The sequence below is a fragment of the Sciurus vulgaris genome (assembly GCF_902686455.1).
Source record: "Sciurus vulgaris genome assembly, chromosome: 15".
Lineage (NCBI taxonomy): Eukaryota > Metazoa > Chordata > Mammalia > Rodentia > Sciuridae > Sciurus > Sciurus vulgaris.
In genome coordinates, this window is record NC_136476.1 from 86,922,452 (window position 1) to 86,941,716 (window position 19,265).

Here is a 19,265-nt window from a genome sequence, read left to right on the forward strand (position 1 = left end):
GCTCCTGGAAGGATCCTGGGAATCCATCAAAGCTCTATTTACTGAGCAAAGTGAACTCCTTTTCCCAATCGATAAGAAATAATAACCACGGCAACTCCTCTGCACCCCTCTTAAATCCATGCTCACTCCCTTTTTAATAACCAGGGACTAGCTTTTTCAAAGAGAATCTTTAACACTTCAAATGGACCGCACTGCCTGGAGGGCTCTGACACCGGGCTCCTAGCCACAGAGCCACACACTCCACGTCCTTGGGGAGGAAGCTCCCCACCCTGGCAACGGTGAAGAGGGGAGCCACTCCTTTCCCTTCCTGCAGCACCAACCCTTGCTCTGGTCTACAAACTCCAGTGGAGACAGGCCAAGCGAGAGCCTGTGCTTTAAAAAACACCATCCCCAGTGCTGGCCCCAGGCCTCCTCACTTCCCATCACACCTCTGCACGGGCAGACGCGCCCCAGACCCCACCCCACCCACCCGTTCCTCCTTACACCAACCCTAGAGCCCAGCACAGGATGTCTGTTCCAGGAGATGCAGGTGCCCGGCACACAGCTTCACAGGGATGTGGGATCTGCCAAGCATGGCAAGTGCTTCCTCCCCAGACAGCATCTCTCACTAGGGTCCTCATCCTCCAGGCTCTCACCCCACTGGGAACAGCACGAGTGGGTGGTCCTGGCATGGACTCCTGCACCAGGAGCATTCAGAGGCAGGGGTTTCTGATGCAGCTGGGGCAGAAGCAATTTGTGCTGGCAGTGTCTAGAATGTGCAGAAGCAACAGGGCTGTGGAACCAATGCAGGAAGTGGAGGAGGAGCTGGGGATGCTTGTTTGGGGCGACAGAGCTCCAGGCAATCAGGGCTGAGTACTCAGTCACTGCGGATCCTGGCTTCCAGACACCATCCGAGGTGCACCACTTAAGGGGAATATACTTAACATGACCCACGTGGGCATTTGCCCCTTTCATCCCTGACATTGGATCAGGGATGGGGGTATCCCACAGTGACTCCTAGGATGAAGGTGGCAGGCAGGGAGGACGCTGCAGCCAAAGGCCAACCCCGGCCCCCCAGGACACCCTTTGGTATGAGGCGGGTGGGGAGAGGCACTCACACAGTCCCACCTGACGTCAACAGTGACCATTACCAGAGGACACAGGAAGTGGGCAGGCTGCTGATCTCCTGAAGACACAACGTTTGGCAAAGGGCCCAGCTTGCCCTGTTCCCTGGAGACCTGCCATCCCTGGTATGGGTGTTCTGGGTCGAAAAGCGTTCCTTCTAAGAACAGGCAGAAACACCACCCAGGGAATCCTGCTCCTCAGGGTCCGAGATGGAAAGGAGCAAACTGCAGGGGCAGTGGCCATGTGCCAGCAGCCTGCGACTCAGACTCACGCCACCATTCCCTCTGCAACCTGAATCCCTAGCTAAGAGATCAAGAAACGAGAGGAAACACGGAGACCTGCTCCTGGAAGTTCCTAGACCTCCGGCCAGAAGCAGGCAGCAGTAAAAAGCTCTTTCTGCTGGGAGTGGTGGACACACCTGTAACCCCAGCAACACGGGAGGCTGAGGCAGGAGGATCACCAAGCCCAAAGCCAGCCCAGCAACTTAGCAAAACCCTGTTTCAAAATGGAAAATAAAAACAGCTGGGGACGTGGCTCAGTGGTAAAGTGCCCCTGGGTTAAAGTCCCGGAACCCCCCACACCTCAAAAGGGCTGGTCACTAGCAGTGACTGGGCCAGAAAACGTAGGAGACAAGTGCACACCGGGCCCAGTTTCCAAGCACTGGTCACCACTCATGAGGCGGGTTCCAAAGGATTTCAAAGCGGCACGACAGGGAGGCAGGGCACCAGCTGTAGGCACAGCCCTCCTGCGCTGGGTGCTCAGCTCCTGCGAGGTGGCAGACAAGCATGCATCCCCCAGTCTCCCCAGACCAACTCAAAGTGATGGGGAAGGACAGTGAAGAGCCTGGGGCTGCAATGGGGTGACAAGACCAATCTTCTCAAGGGTTGGCTGTTCCCAACTGTTTCAATCTGGTGAGGCAGTCAATGATAAAATAAGCATAAGATGTTGGGGAGTGACCCTGCTCCAATATCTTGCAACAGGAGAAAAGTAACTGCTCATTTCTTTCTTTCTTTCTTTTTTTTTTTTTGGTACTTGGGACTGAACCCAGTGTCGCTAACCACTGAGTCACAACCCCAGCCCTTTTTATTTTTTGTTTTTAGACAGGGTCTCCCCAAGTTGCTGAGGTTGGCTTTGAATTTGTGATCCTCCTGCCTCAGCCTCCTGAGCCACTGGGGTCAGGTGTTGCCACAACACCCAGCTGCTTGTTTCTTGAATGAGGTCACAGCAATGAGAGAAAACACAAAACCACGTTCTCCAGGGTTATGGACCATGATGTACTGGGAAGACCCAGATGCCTCCATCAGCTGCAGACTCGCCAAAGTACCCAGAAAGTGCAACACCAAAATCAAAGATGATGGTGTGGGCCTCCGCTCCTCCTCTGCACAACTTTGCCTTGGCCCTGGACTCTGGTTAGCTGAGTCTGCCTAGTTCTGATTATAGGTGGCAACTCTGTGAAGTCACACTGTGACATATGTTTCATTCCTCTTGACATATTCCAGAACTAAGAGGTAGGTGATTATGAAAACCCTCATGAATTGCTGAACTCACTTTTGGAGAGGCTAAGACAGGAAAGTATTAGAGAAAAGACTAGAAGGATACATCCTACACATTAGTGGCAATTACTGGGATTCCACATTCCACCCTGTGCGGTTGATTTGGGTTTTATGATAACTAGATCTTGCTTTTGTAGCATGTAAATGGTAGGTAACAGGTACTTGAACTATCTGCTAGCTTGTTGGCCTTCTGGTTGGTGCTGGGGTGGAACCCAGGGCTTCAGGCATGTGAGGCACGTGCTCTGCCTCTGGGCACTTATTTCATTCACCTGCTCCCTGATGACCACACCAGCTCCATGCCCAGGCTCCTGGTGGCTGCCCTGGGCCCCTAGGGCCTGTCTCCCCACAGGCCTGCCTGTCTTCCAGAACCTGAGTCTGATCACACTTCACCTGCTCACAGCCGTCTGATACATCCATTCCATCGAGGACAAAACCCTGACCTCAAGGCCACCTCCACGCCCTCCGTGACTCACCCCTACCCTCCTCTCTTGCACTCTGCTGCCCAGGTGGTCCCACACTGGGAGCACCCTTCCTTAAGATGTGGAGCTCAACCCTCCTGTTTGAAAGGCAGTCAGCTCTGAGGCCCCTCATCTCCCCAGATGCTGTTTTGCAGCCCTCCCCACCTTTCAATGCGCTCACGGCATCTACCATGCTCGCCACTGCTCTTGTGCACGAACATTTTGGCTTCACGAGAGTGAGGATGTTTGTTTTGGTCTCATGTCCTGAAGCACCCAGAATAGTGCCTGATTCAATAATTATTGTTTATTAAAAAAGATACTCCTATTTCTAAAACAAAAAAGAAAGGACGCCATAGAGTCCTTACACTGGTCAGCCAGCCTAGCATTTTTCTCAAAGTCGTAGGTAACTAACAGAAAGAGTTCTACTTCTTCCACTTGGAGGAAGGCTCGTCAGCACAGAGACAGCGCCAGCCAGGACATCCCTCCACCATTCTGCCCCAGCCCACCCCAATGCCAGCTACTGGGGGTCAACTGCTCCTACAAGGGTCTGGACACTCTAGCACGTCACCCTCACTGACTTCCTGGGAGTGGTCCGTGGTCCACGCCCCCACAGCACCGCTCAACCCTCGGTGCGTCTTTGAGCAGGAACAGCTTAGGTTTAACACTTCCAGTCCTGAGCTTCACGTCTAATTTCCAGCTCGACGGCTATTTCTACTGATGTGTCTTATCTCTTCCACCTGGTGTTCAAAGAGAGGAAAATGGATCCCCAAGTTCCAAGTTGTTGGGTCAAAGCTCTGGCCCTGATGTAAGCCAAGGTAAAGCCTCATTTGTGCACAGAATGGGGAGAATGAAATTAACATTTAATATCACTTTAAAGCCTCCTGTGCCTGCTTCCAAGCCCTGCAGAATTACAGAGATTGAAGGCTTTTGCTGGCGAGCAGCAATGGCCGGCCGGCCCTTGCACCCGGGTGGGGTGAGAGTGAGGCTGGGTGAGCACCCTGCTGGGGTGGCCCCTCCCCAGTCACCTGTGAAATCCACTGACCTTTCTTTGCCCAGGAGACTGTCCTCTGGCTGGAGTGCACGTAATCTTCAAACACTGTCTGCAAGACGGTGGCTCGTGCTCGGATTTCCTGGGGGCCGACAGCATGGGATTTCTGGGAGGGTGATGGAAGGATTAAAGGAGAGACAGAGTTGAAGTCAGGCATAATGAAGCAGTTTATAATAGATTTAATAACAGTAAAGTCACACAGTAACCACCTAGGGGCCACCGAGGGTAATCCTCTCAATATTACTAGGGAAAAAAGGGAGCTATAAAGATGTCGAAGTCAAGCAAGACGAGGATGGCTTTGCGAGGGGCAGACTGGGTCCGTGTGCTTATTTACTTACTTTTCTTCATGACCTCTTATCACTCATGTTCCAAATCAAAGACCATTGGAGAACTCTGGAATTTTCCAACTTAGCATTGAAAACATCCCTGAAAGCAAGCTGTTTTCAAATAAATTTCTCTTCTACAAATGTTCTCCCTTCCCTCCCACTCACCAGTGGAAAATGACAATTTCTCTTTAAGGGCATTCCAGCCACCTGCCTGAAATCCAGCCTTCACGGCCTGTCCTGGGCTCGAGGAGCACACTCCTGGACTCCTCCAAGTCTCCCATTTGTTCCTGGAGCCCAGTTCCCTGCAGCCCACCAAGGAGCTGGCTTTCACAGTGAGCCTGGGCCCCTGTGGGACCGTTTCCACGACAGACTCACAGATGGAGAAGGGTGAAATTACTTCCTTCTCATCTTTCATAATCCCAGAGAAAAGATTTACTTTTAAAACGTCTCCACTAAGAAGGAGTGAATTCTGTCTCCTCATCTGACACACACACGATGCTTGCTACTGGACGTACTGGCTTGGGACCTAAGAGCACAGCTTCCCCAGGCCAGTGAGGGCCACAGGCAGATGCTGCCAAACGCGGGAGTGGCGCCCCCGCGTGCGTGCAGCTCTACTTCCACCCCAGCCCACACAGCCTGCAGGGAAAAGCACAAGTGCCCTAGGCTGCCACCCTCACCCCTGGAGCTCCGGGCGTGAGTGCCTGTGTCTGACCCGACCTGGACACCCACAGCTCCCTTTCACTTTTCGGGGCGAAGCAGGAGGCTCACTCTCTGGCTCGACACTCTTCTCCGTATTAATAGAGACTTAACAACTGGAAATGTGTGCAGTGTAGTCAGATCGCCCCTGCTACCCGTTTGGCTGATGACAGTCTAGCTGATTTCACGGTACGTGGTCCCCCTAAGGGTTCTATCTGCTAGCATGTCAAGAGAAGAGTCACTTAGGAGCTGTGTTACCAAAGTGGACATTTGCTATTGTCATTAACAAGGACCCCCCCTTAACGGATGTGAAATGCAAACTCTTCCTGCTGCCCTCTTTTCGTTAAAGCCACCTCAGCAGTACCACTGTCACCTTGCCTGCGTCCTTTTCTTTTAATATGAATGTGAAATTAGTGAGGATGCCCTTTCCCCTGGCGGACAGAATCCTCTGTTATTAAAAAGTAAAGCACTTTAATAATGAAAACTTTTTCCTCTTTTTCCTGTGTTTTAACTGTTTAAAATTAATGAGAAGGGCAGAGTGGTTGTCAAAGCGATATTGAAAGCCGGGCAGCCAGGACCGAATAAGCACAAGAATCCCTCTGGAGTGTTAAGTAAACAGACTGCAGCCCGCTCCAATCCCTTCTGTTGGTTACTGTATACATTCTGTAACAGCTCTCAGAATAGATCTGAGAGCCAGGGAGGCAGGGAGGTTCAGAATTCCAATAAAGGCCTCAAATTAAAGACAGCCTGGTGCGAATTCCAGGAGAAAATTAAAGAGACCTCAAGCTTAAGTGACAGGTGACTTGCTTCTGTGTCACAACTGTCAGGGGATTTAGTGATAATATGGCAATATATTACAAAGGGCTTTTCTTATTCCCCCCTTTAGGTTTCAAAATGAGGCATCTTTTCTTCCCAACCCAAAAAAAAAAAAAAAAACCTCCACCATATATATATATACATATATATATATATACACACACACATATATACATATAATGTAAGTATGTACACAACTGAAACACGTAGGGGAAAAAACAATCAAACTAGGTTCACATATTTGAAATGATGAGGTCAGTCTTAGTAAAATATAAGAAAAAGTTAATGACAGAAAACATAACGTACTTAGGAAAAGCACGTCTTCCTCTCCCCACCCCCACCTGCTGAAACACTTTAAGATCGCCCTCCTGAGAACCAATGAGTGCTTTTCAGCTGTCTTCCGGGGGGACAGCCTGCATGGAGATCGAAGACAGGGCAGAGCTGCACAGCCCCTCCACCCCAGACGGGCAGGTGGCTGTGAGGAGAGGCGGTCAAAGCTGAGGGCACGTGGACGTCCTAACACGCCCCTGGCCCGCACTCGGAGCTGGTTAACGAAGCCAACCTGCGGCCATCAGACCACGGGTAGTGTAGGAAAACACACTTCCAACTGTCCATCCGCACTATCTGCCTGTCTCTACACCCTGCTGATCTTGGAAAGAGCAGAGCAGCAGAAAGGACGAGCGAGGGTTCAGATCCGACTTTAACACCTCACAGTGCCAGCGACAGTTCTGTTGTCAGGGTAAGTCTGTAGGCATATCTCACAGGGCAAAAAACTTGTGAGAAAAACAGGCTGGGCGTGCACACTGGTGGTGCAAACTTCACACCCACCGAGAAGCACCAGATGCCCCGAGGTAACTGGGCTGGAGTTTTGGGTGCAGTTCAGAGGTGGCCGTGGTAGGAAGCCGAGTGTCGCGGCCCATGCCTCAACATCGCCCACTTCCAAGGTATCTTTAACTAAATGGAACGGTTTTGTTTTAATCACTCGCCTGCCAAGCTGAGCTTTACCCCACGGTCCCCAGAACCTTCTGAGTGCCTCCCAGTCAGGTTGAAAGATCAAATTTATTCTCTTTGTAGGTGGGTGAACACTCACACACCAAGAGGAAGCTATGTATATTTCATACACCTAAATATGAAATATACATTTTACAGATGCCTCACTCACTTGCTTTCTGTTCACAGAAGCCCAAAAACATGTGTGCCAAAGGGACATTCACCATGGACTCTAGTCAAGCTGGGAGCAGAGGAGGGTGCTGCAGCCAGGGCCGAGCTCTCTGCAGAGGGCCAGACTGCTGGCACAAGCTGGGCACTTGGTGCCACAAGCAAAGCACCAGCAACGAGGGGTGTCTCAAGCAGAGCAGATTGAGTGGCCGTGTCCAGCTCTGCCTCACTCTGCCCACCACCAACACTGAGCGCCCACATGCAGCACTTTCCCAGGATTGGATCTGTGTAATTAGTAACTAAGTTAATTTTTCTTTTTTTTAATTCAAGTTAAACGTGGTCCCATAATCCAGTTCTTCATTGGCATGAAATCTGGAAGTCAGTATGATTGATTTAATTTTCTAAGTGTCAGTGAAAGTCCTACCCTGCTCAGTATTTTTTCTTTTTAAAAACGAAGACCACATCTAAAGTGGGCACCTAAGCTCGCTCCCACCCCACGGCAGGACTTGGATGAGGTGCTAAGGCAGGTCTGACCTTCAGATCGGGCCAGCACCCCTGCGCTCCGCCCCGGCTGCATGAGCCCTCGGCTCACGGCAGGGCTCTGTGCGGGCACTCCCTCCCCAGGGTGCCTGGGCCGCAGAGCCACCAGCTGAGAGGCAGGGGTTCACACGCAGGTCTGGCGACTCGGGACGCTCTTCCCTGAGATTTACAACAGCTCCTTCAGGCTCAGGGGATCCTTGGGGCTGGCCTCTCGCCAGGGAAAAGGCTTAAAGAAGAATTGATGCTGCGAGGCCACAGAAGGGCAGATGTTTAAAAAAAAATGGCATGGCCCGTTGCTGAAAGGGCAGAGGGAACGCAGCTGCTGCGCTCCCTGCTTGGGGACGTGTCCTTCAGGAAGGGCTCTATGGATGGACACAATGCTCACCTCCCTGGGGACAGAGTTTGTGTTCCCAGATAAAAACCGAAACCAAAGTCGGTCTGCAGCGGGAGGAGTGTGATCAAGTGGGAGCCAACTTTCCCGCTCTCGTTTTGCAGTTTCCCTGCTGGCTCTTGTTTCTGGAGAGCAGGCAGATGCGAATGTTCCACTTATTAAGAAATGGCAAAAAATACAAAGGGCCCTGGGACTCATGTCACTGGGCCTGGGCTTTAACTCTATGCCTGCTACCTCCTCGGTGGCCTCAACATCAACAGCAGTGAGGGACAGCTCTTTCAGGGCTGTGCACTGTACCCACCCAGTCCTCTGCGTCCCTTGTGAAAAGGGCACTACTGTCTCCTGATGCCACACAGCTTAGCAAGGCCCATGACTTGCCAGAGCCTCACAGCTGGCGACAGAGGGGAGTCTGACATAAGACCCTGCCCCAACCACTGTGCCATGCTGGCTCGGCAGCACCCCATACTCCCTGCGGATCCCACAGAGCCAACTGCAGCCATGGTGAAGCATCGTGGGGACACTGAAGCCGACAAGAACCCTATGCGAGAACCTGCAGTAGTTGCAAGGAACAAAGCAAGTCAAGTTAGCGTCTACCTGGTGCCGGCCACACTCCAGTGAGCTGCTGACGCTCGGCCTGGGGTCTAGCAGAACTGGGATGTTTTATGAGAAAAAATCGCTCAAACAACTTGTTGATCAACTGCGTCTTTAACAGTTCCTTTTGGTCACTGCAATCTTTGTTGTGGTACCAATTACTGACCAGATTTCACATCCACAGAAGTGGCTAAGATTGCCTCATCTAAAAGGCCATTCAGGGATTGGGATGGAGCTCAGAGGTACAGCCTTTGCTCGGCACACGTGCGGCTCCTGGGTTGATCCCCATACTCCAAAGCAAAGCAGAGGTTGTCCTTCTGGTTCAGTGTGCCAGGCACGTGGCACAGTTACACACGCCAGCTGGGAAGCTCAACTGCCTGGTTTCAGGTCCCACAAGGACCAGTGAGCACTGTTCTGCCCTGTGAAAGCTCCTCACCTAAGTCCCAGTTGCCTCACCGTCAACTGGGAAAAAGGTGACCTCATAGGGCAGCTGGGGGATTAAACGGGATCTGCACATTAACTGAGCAGAGTCCCAGGTCCCAAATACACATGCCAGCAGTGGACCTCGTGATCATCTCCTTTTCCTCTGATCAGATCAACTTAGAACTCAGGTCAGGGCCAGTCAGATCTAGTCCCCGTCTTAGGGAGAAGAGTGATCCGTGTAAAGACACACCAACGACTCCGACTGTCCACTCTATCTTCAGGCATAAAAAACCAAATGTGAGAGAGTCAAGAAATTCACATTTGATAAACCTACACCCAGTGACACTATACCCAGGTGCACCGAATGAAGGGCTGGGGAGGATGGGGACTGCAGGCAGCAGTGCAGGGTGCTCGGGGGCCCGGAACGACCCGGAGCCTCCACCCAGAACCGCAGGAAAGCGCGATCTGTGTGGCAGCACCACAAGTCGCAGCAGAGAGCCAGTGCGTCTGAAGGCAGGCAGAGGCCTTCCCCTTGCCACACTGTCCTGGACAGGCGTGTCTGTTAAATCACCCTCACAGGTGACCTGGGAGAGGGACCCTTGGGGCGGAGCTGTGACGCTGTCCCTGACCGGTTCTGGGGACCTGCTGCCACCTGGCAGACTTCCAGAACAAACTGAAGCCCATTAACTGGACGAGAGCAGCACATGCATCCAGCTCAGAGAGGAAGACAGCTGAGGCTTGGCCGCTTCTGATGATCGTGATCCTCGAGATGCATGTTCTGCTTAAGAGAAGAAAGCTAGCACCCCACACAGCCTTCACCATCCCCCGTCAAGACGCAAGCCGCAGCTGTCAGCAGCAAACACAGTAAACAAGACTCACCTGGTTTCTTCGTCTTCCTTTAAAACAATCGTCCCTTATCAGAATGGACAAAATATCTTCCATCTTAACCTCAGAAATACTGTAAAAGGAAATGCATATCAAAATAAACACTGCACTCTTAAAACAAACAAACAAAAAAACCCAAGACTGAGGTGCATAAAACCGGCCATCGTCACACCAATTAATGCACAAAGGGACCTCTATGACACTGTAGGGACAGCTACAGTGTCCAGCAACTGCCCTCCTCTCTGAACGGAAGACAGCTCGCATTCAGAACCTCCTTCAGAGGGACGGTGCCATCATTTCCGAATAAATCTTGAACAGCACACAAGGAGGCTTGCAAGCTGAAGTCCTACCCGACTCGAGCAGATGATGAAGTGCGTATCCAGGGAAGTGTGGAAGGAAGAAGAAAGGCATGCGGGCGGGCAGGCATGACCTGCACGCTGGGCGAACACTCATCGGTGGGTGACAGTGGCCCAGTCCCTGTGCTCAGCACCTTTGCTCTCGCTCCTACCATGGAGAGTGGTCACTACTCTGTCTCTTAAAAGTTTAGGGTGAGGGCCAAAGACCTACAAACTGCTAAAACCAGAACCAGGTTTCCCTTGTGAACAAAAGTTGAGCAGAACCAGAGAGAAACTTGGAAAGCCCATACTGCATCTGTGACTGCAGGCCACCACCCCAAGCAGGGAGCACACACAGACCCGCAGTCAGAGAGGGCCACGTGAACTCTAAATGCTACTTCCCAGGAGAAAGGGATGGGAAGGAGCAGTTCTGTGGAGAAAACAGATAAAAAACCGAATGATCTGTTGTACGTTTTTTTTAACGTACCAGCAGACTTCAGCAGGAGGCAGCCTCTGCAACAGGAGGCAGTCCTCTCCTTCCCAAAGATCCTCCCATAAGGCCACAACAAAAATGCCACTGCCTGAGACTGCCACAGCTCCCCAGCCCCCACCCCACAGAGGAGAGGTCGAGACAGAGGGCAGAGGCGGGCACAGCAACCCAGGCTGCTCCCACTCCCTCTGGGGAGCCCTGAGGTGCCAGCAGCCCCTCCTTTCTCTCAACCTCGCTCACTGTCCTTGCTTCCCCTCCTCACCGTCCTCTCTGGGGTGGGGAGGGATACAAATGGAAAAGAAACTCAACTTGGAGCAAAATCTTGAAACAGGAAGAAAGAAGGATGCCACCCAGAGCCAGGGATACGAGCAATGACAGCAGCCACACAGAAGCACTGCCATCCCAGCCGGGGCACGGCTCACGCACCCACCTGGAGCCCCAACGGCAGTGCCAGGCGGCTGCGTGCCCTAGGCGCAGAGGAACCGAGAAGGAAGCAGAGTAATTTAAGTTTCAAAGGGCCGCTTCCTATACTTCTAAGAAATCACTGCTTCTGAGGAACAAAGCAAATCTACGGTGATTATTTATGGTCCTATCAACAGACCTGAATCACCCACCTCGCCAGGGAAAGAGATGGAAAAATAAATAAATTCAGGGACTGTCTTATGCCTGATCTAAGATATACAGTTTGACAATGCATTTTCATTTTAATAAAGTGACAATGACTGTCATTATCAACACATTTAAAGGAGAAGTAGGAAGAGTCAGGGAGCTGGCAAACAGGGAGAAGTCGAAAGGACGCCGAAGCAGTCCGGGGCATGCAGGCAGGGTGGCAGCGGCCTGGGGCACCTGTCTCTTGCTCAGTCTGCGAGCTCCACAGTGTCCCTCCACGAAGGCAGGCGGCAATCTGCTGAGCTGCCCTTGCTGCCGAGAGCCTCTGCTGCCTTCCTGAATCTTCCCTGCAATTCATCAGCCACCCAGCATCCCGCCGCCTGGCTCCTTTCTCCTCCTCCACCTCCTTTTAACGCTTAGAGCCTGCCTTCTGGACTCCAGGAATGTTCCAGTCTGCACCTTCCCACTGCACTCTGCAACTAGTTCTCAGGAGGTTTTATTTTATCTTGTATCAAGTCAAAGAAACAGTTTACCCATACACACAGAGTGTGTGGCCTTCCCTCAAGCAGGGGTCTGGCTGGCCAACCCAGCCTCCTTGTGAGATTCCAGGGCAGCCCTGGAAGCTTGGCTCTCCCTCTGGCAAGCCCAAGGCAGCCTTCCCAACGCCCTGCCCTGCTCAGTGAGCCCGGTGCAGAGTCCCACATCATGCTGGCACTCTGCTTTCCAGACAACACGCCACCAAGGGTACCTGTACCTGTCATGTCTTTGACTGTACCTGGTCCACGGTAGCTCCTGCCTGTGCTGAACACTACTCTCCTGCTCCAGTTTTACTCTATGTCTGAGCCCTTCAAGCAACTGAATTGAATGTGTTTATTAAAAAAAAAAAAAATCAGGACCACAAAAGAGCCACGCTGCTCACTTGGGCACTGGGCATCCCTGCGGTCTGCAACTTGGACCCTGCTTCCCAAGGAGACTGAGTTGATGTGAATGGGCACAGGGAACAAGCAGACCAGGCACCAAGGGGTACAGGTAAAGGCAACCACAGGTCTAGAGCAGAAGAAGAGAGTACCCTTCTCCAACAGTGGGTTTCCACCGCAACCCAGCCAGCAGTTCCTAAGCACCTCTGCCTGGGAGATGCCACCAACTGATTTATGTATGATTTCTCTCATAAATAAGAAAAAATATGCACACCTTCCTAAAACACAAAACCACTCCTTCAATGACAGATTGTATCAAGATAATAACAAGTTAGGAAGAAAAAAATCCAAAGTCTATGATTATCCCCAGGATCAGATTCCTGCCCAGCTCTGGTCACCAAAGGAGGCAGGTGGGTTTTGAGAACAAGCCTCAGTCCACACTAATGGCTTTGAAAGGGTTTGAAAGTCTCACTAGCCTGCGAGGGAGGGCTCTGCGGGCTGGCAGCAGGAGGGGAGTGCTGGAGCAGATACCCAGCACTGGCAAGGGGGTGGCCTGCAGTTGGTCCTGGTCCCCCATCTGCTTCAACACTTTACAATAGTAAACAACTACAGTGCCATTTTTCCACCTCTGTACTTCAGGGGGAAAAGTCACATAGTGCTATTTGCTGTTTTACATAAAACCTCAGGCGGGGCACAGAAGAACAGGAAGCAGCCCTGGCAGCCAGCAGCAGAGAGACACGCGTCCGGAGCAGCCTTGCTCTCAGTGGAGCTCCGTGAGCTGCGACTGCGTCTGGGGGCGGCCTGTGCCATGTCCTGCCACCTCGGGCAGACGTATGGCTCTTCCTGTGTTTCCGGAAATACCTTTATCCATCACGGCGCTGTGTTGGGGCACGTCTGCGTTGAAAATGCACACCTTTAGGAGCCCATCACTGGAACCTGCTGCTGCAGGTGCCGCAGGCGTGACAGAAGACACGGCCAATCCACGGGCTGCCCTGCTACTCCCAGTCTGCCGCCCAGGGCTGGCCCCCTAGGCCTGAGGTCTGCTGCCCCACTATGCTGCACCATGGTGGTGGCTGGGAATCCCGGCTGCAGCCTGCAGTCAGGGCCCTTCAACTGCCTCCAGATTCCCCCAGGGTTACTTTCCTGGGGGAAGGGAACTATCCATATGCAGATAAGAAGCATTACTGTCTTAAAAGACAAATCAACTTTGAAGTTACAAACATTAACTACAAGAAATGAAGACTGGGAACAGAAAGGGTCTGGAGAAGCTGGCTCGGAAGGCTGCGCACGCTCACTCCGAGTCAGAGAAACCAACACAGGATGGTCTTCAGGAGAAGCCAAGTGCAACAGATCCTTGACTCCGCTGGCAACACAATGGAAACTGTCAGGTGCTGATGGCATTAAGGGCTTTAGTTCTTGCCACTGGCTATTCTGGGACTCATTTAGGGATCACAAGGGTTAATGGCTCTTCGGCAGCTTACAAGGCCCATGCACTGTAAAAGGCGACAGGAAGTTAATTAGGTGAGATCAGCCGAAACCGGAGCAGGCTTCTGACTCACTTGATTTTGTGAGCAGCCAACGAGTTGACATATTCTGCCTCCGAAGGAGCCAAGATGAGCAGGCTGCTCCCTCGGCAGCCAATCCGGGCGGTTCTTCCAATCCGGTGGATGTATTCTGCAGGTGAAGACGGGGCGCTGTACTACACAGGGCAACAAAAACGAAGACGTTCCCAGGTCAGCGTGCTGCCATTAACTGGAAGTGCAATACCCCGCACCTGTCTCCAGGTACCCCAAGAATCAGATCCTGGCACTATGGTCACCCTAACAACCAGGTGAAGTCACTCCACCCTGACACTCCTGGCCTCACTGAAGTAACAGGCTCCGACACGCCAAGCGAACGGTGGCCAAGTCCCAGACAAATGAGACGGCGTCCCATCCCAGTATCTCCTTTTTAGTTCTACTTCTCCACAGGTCTCTTTGTTTTCCTGTGTGCACCTTTTCACGGAGGGACTGTGCAAGGTGAGGGTGCAGGCAGGCGGGGCAGGCTTCTCCAGGATGGCCACATGACCTTGGCCTCCTTCCTCAGGAGACAGCAGCAGAGGACCCCGGGTGGCCTGGAGAGGAAGGGGCTGGCCGTGGTGCTGGCAGAGTCCACCTCTGCTGCTGGCCCCAGTGAGCCCACCACCCTGCTGCAGTTCCACGGGGTGGGGGGCGGAGCCGGGCTCCTGCTCCTGGGAGAGTTCCTGACTCAGGAAAAAGGGTCCCACTGACTCGGCAGCAACAGGGCACAGCATCTTTGTCACTGAGGGCAGTAACGGTCATCATTAAAGGTAAATGACCACAGACTCATTCTTCACTTTTTTCTCTGCTGCTACATGACCACAGATCAGAGAGCCAACGTGAGCACGCTCTACAGGAGGCCAGGCACCTTAACCCAATCAATATCCACAATACAAGACCCTCCGTGATCAATTTTGTGTCTGGCCTCCAGCACATTAAAATTATCCTCTCCTTCTCATCTTCCATTCACTCTGTGGCCAGCAGGAAAGAAGACACAATGCCTCTACTCCCAAAGTGATTATCTGTGACAAACAGATCAGATCCCCAGCCAGACACAGGCATGCAGTTCCACTAAAATGTGAATAAGCCATAACTCACATAAATAGGCAGTGTCCTCTGGCCCCACACAGAAGGGCTTGAAAACACCATTTTGCAGGCTAACAAAAGAAAAAGAGGAAGCAAACCCACCAGACTAGAGCTGACAACTGTACCCTCTGGCAGAGCGTCCATGGCTAGGGGTATGTGTAAGATGCTACTGGGGACTTAACTGTTCCCTGCAGTCAATGCACACGGGAAGGGCTCTCAGGACAGCTAAGCCATCTCCTTCTGGACACAAGGAGGCCTCCCAGGGGCACAGGTCACTCGGGTGATCTTCAGACTGTTGAAGCTTTAGTTTGTGACATGAATCAGTCTGGAAGCAGCAGAGCTGCTCTGCCACAGCAGGGCGGTGGGCTGGGTTAAGGAACGACACCAGGAGACGCTGCAGATAAGGCTGGCTGCTGCCTGGTTACCAGGGCGACGCCCAAGAGGGTGATAATAATTATTCTACTTAAGGCAAATGCATCTGCTCATGATCACACATTCCAGCCTCAAGTTCACACCTGAACAACTAAAAACTTACCTGAACAATCCACGTGACTTGTGGGAGATCTAAGCCACGAGCTGCGACATCCTTCAAGAAAAAAAAAGCCAGATTTAGGAGGAGCCTCTTGACTTTCTGGGGGTCACGGATATATCCAATTCCCTCATACGACCCTATACACTCACTCACCCCACAACCCGCACACACACAACTCGACACACAGCTTTGAGTGGTCGGGGACCCACTCAAGTCTCTCTGTGGCTAAAAATTCTTTGTGGCAAGTTTGGCAGAGTGCTTTAATAACTCAGGTCACTGCTGTAAGGCTGCCCCTGCCAACTAGCCCAGGACTTGAGCCACAACTGCCAACGCATCATGGAGGGATGACCCCCAAGCCAAGCTCACGTTCCCTCTGAAGAGCCGCTGGGAAGCAGCGTCCATGGGCTGCCACCCCGGCCTCCCTCCCAGCAACACTAGCGGTAAGGCTGCGCGGCAAGCTTCTGAAACACCCTACTCAAGGGGCTTGCTGGGAGGGGCAAGCGCCAAGCGTCCCCAGGACTGTGCGTCAGGCCCAAAGTGGAGTGCGCTGCTGACCCTTCTGAGCGCTAGGTCAGAAGGCAGACCACACATGCTAGTCACTGCAGAGGCTGAACCAGACAGCCGAGACACCAAAAGCAACTGAGATTTTATTTTCTCTCTTCAACTGGTCACTGCCCAAAGAGCAAAAATTCCCTATTTCTAAAAGTCTCTTGCGGGTGAGGGCCTAGGAAAGGGACCCTCCCAGTCTTCATCAATGATCTTCACTCAGCATCATCGTCAATCAAATAGGAATATCTTTATTCAACATTTAATGAGCACTTACTACACACCAGGCACTGGGTTAAGCACTTCACCTACATTATTTTGACGAACCCTCAGAACAGCTCTTTAAAACAATTCCATCCCCATTTAGCAGATGAGGAAACCAAAGTTAGAAAGGTGAAGTAACGTGTCCAGGCTAAGAAGGGGTGGGGATGACTCTCCCAAGGCCACATTAGATCATGCCGCATTCCCATGTGGCCCTCATGCAGACAGTGGGACGAAGCCCCGTGGTGGGGAATCTGGTAATTCCTAGCAAAATCACACAGACACCTGCTTACACTCTCCCTTCAATCCAGAACAATCTCAACTCCAAAAGGGTATAATGGCAAAAATACACAATGACACACACACGAGGCTCTTCCTGCAGCTGTGTGTGTGAGGAGACAGGCTGAGTGAAAGACAGCCACACTCCATGCAACAGACTGCCAGACAGCTAGAAAGACAGCGACTTCGGGCACTTCTGTGGACAATCTCGAGGACGTGTTCTGAGTGTGCGGAGCATGCTTCCATGTTAGAAACTGGGGGTACAAACCCACTGGCTTATATTTCAAAAAGAAATCGTGCAGGGAAAAACCCCAAGGCTTACAGAAATAGCCACAGGGAAGGAAAAAGACGGGGAGGCGGCGGCACGGGTGGAAGCCAAACTGGTTCCTCAGTGAACCTCAGACCTAGTAAATGTCTGACTTAATTAAGAAGCAACAGGAGCGGAGCAGCTACGTGCAGCAGGAAATGTGTTGCCTGCATTGCTTTCTCTTCAAAAGAACCAACAGCAGAACTGGAACCTGAACCTCATAGAGGCTAGATCCAACTGCTTTCAGAACAGGGAGGAAAAGGAAGATGCTGAACCACCCCTGGGGCGCACTTGGCCAAATCCAACCGCAGAGGACTCTAGGAACCAACCACCTGACGTCTTCAACCACTATGGGGGAGGGGGCAGTAACAAAAACAAAACCACCAGAGAGACAGACAGACAGATGGCTTGAGTGGGCATGGGTGGGTGTGGTGCGCACAGCCACCAGCTGTGGTCATCTCTGGACAGAAGGATCCAGGGCGACAAGGTGATTTTGCCTCTTTGTGTTTCCCAGGTTGTTTCGCTATCATTTCTCCCAAAATTATGATTTAGAAAATTAGAGCCCCCATGAACTGAAAGACTGGCCCGGTGAGAGTCAGAGGTGTGCCCGGAGCCATGAGCTGCTGCTAATCACACCTCTTCCTCCCCACGCACGCTTCCACCGCCTCTCAGTCCTGGAGACTTACTAAGCATCTCCTAAGTCAAAGACACGTAACCCACTACATCATCACATTCAGGAAATGCAATACTGACAAAATCGTCTTCTCATGAACAGTCCATATTCAGATTTCTAACACTGTCTTTTCCAATCCAGGAGTGTATAATAACGTCACGCAGCCAGGTGTGGCAGCACATGCCTGTAACCCAGTGACGGGGGAGGCTGAAGCAGGAGGATTGCGAATTCAAGGTCAGCCTGGGCAACTTGGCGAGACCCTGTGTCAAAATACAAAGGGCCGGGGATGTGGCTCCGTGGTTAGTTGCCCCTGGTCCAATCCCCACATCTCAGACACCCATACAGCTCATTCACCTGCCGCATGTCCCCCAGACTCCTCAACTGCAACAGCACGTCTGCCTTTCACTGACTCATTAAGACTTAACGGTTTCGCTTCTCAAGAGTGTGAGTATCTCAAGGAACACCCACACGCCACACTGAGGGGGTCAGGTTCCCTCTGGCAGGATACGACCTAAGAAGGTGTGTGCAGGGCCCCTGGCGGGAGGCACCAGGGTGGCCTGGCCTGGGTGGGCAAGGACCTGCAGTGAGCAGTGCCCCAGCTCTGACACTGTAAGGGGAACTTTCCTCTCTGCAATGACTAGGTAACAGGAGGTGGAACATCGAGATGCGGGAACATGGCCTCCTAAGACACCTCGGCGCTTCCACTGACACCCCTCCTCTGCACCAATAGTTGCCTTGATGGCGCAAAGGATGGTTTTCTATCATCCCTCCCCTCCACTGCACGGCTGGGAACTCTTCAGGAAGGAACAGGCTCCCCACACTTTTAAGTGTCACCAGGATAGATACACATTGCTTTTCCGAATAATAACCCTATGCCAAGTTCCTGAGACCTTATGCCAGGCTGCTGCGTGCCCAGAGTGAAGGGGACTGGATGAGGTGCTGCTCCAGCACCACTCACCCAGAGGGACCTCGGGGACCACCTGCTTCACTCACCTCACAGGCGTGCCAACCACCCACAGTGTCTTCAGACAGCGCCCATGTGCTCTGAGTAGGTGTTTGGAGTGTCCCCTACCTGAAGGAGCAGGATCGGCCTTCCTACACCAACGGTCACTGTCTTCAGGAAAGCTGATGGACTCTCACGTCCAGCAGGCTTTTGTTAAGAAAGGACTGACCTCTGACAGGGTGAGTGATGGAGAACACTGCTCTGGACACTGGCTGACACAATCTCCCTGGGTCCTGCTAATGGCAGCTGTGGCAAAGGCCCCTGGCCAACAGCACTACCCACTGCCTGTGCTCTCGCCCAGCTCTGAGCCGACACTGCTGCAGGTGCTTCCTTCCACGCTCAGCCTAGCTGCCAGAGTGGTGAGGGAGGAGCCGAGAAGGCAGGCCGCTGGTCGGCAGCATGGAGTCAGTGCTGAGCCTCAGGGGTCAGCCACGCCAAGGCCACAGCACAGCCTCTCTGTCCGTGAGCTACTGTGGAGAGCAGGAGGCAGGGCGTGCTATAAGAGTCCTCGGCCCTGCGCACCTGTGTGGCTCCGTGGGAAGGAGGATGGGGCAACCAGGTGGTGGGCAACACAAGCCGCTCTGCATCTTCTCCCCACCACGACCCACGCGACCCCCTGGGCAGGGGACCTCCTGGATGCTGCAGTCAGGTGCACCAGATCAACAGGAGCTGTGACCTG

General features: G+C 52.5%; 1 protein-coding gene across 1 annotated transcript in view; it reads right to left on the reverse strand.

Annotated features, from left to right (window-relative positions):
* The window catches only part of DDX31 (DEAD-box helicase 31), a gene marked incomplete at its 5' end in the record, with an annotated part of 57,363 nt that overhangs the window by 15,075 nt on the left and 23,023 nt on the right, over window positions 1-19,265 (reverse strand). Inside the window, 4 exon segments of the mRNA XM_079111703.1 lie at window positions 4,158-4,269; window positions 9,984-10,062; window positions 13,900-14,039; window positions 15,521-15,571. Of these exon segments, the coding sequence (XP_078967829.1) occupies window positions 4,158-4,269; window positions 9,984-10,062; window positions 13,900-14,039; window positions 15,521-15,571 (382 nt within the window).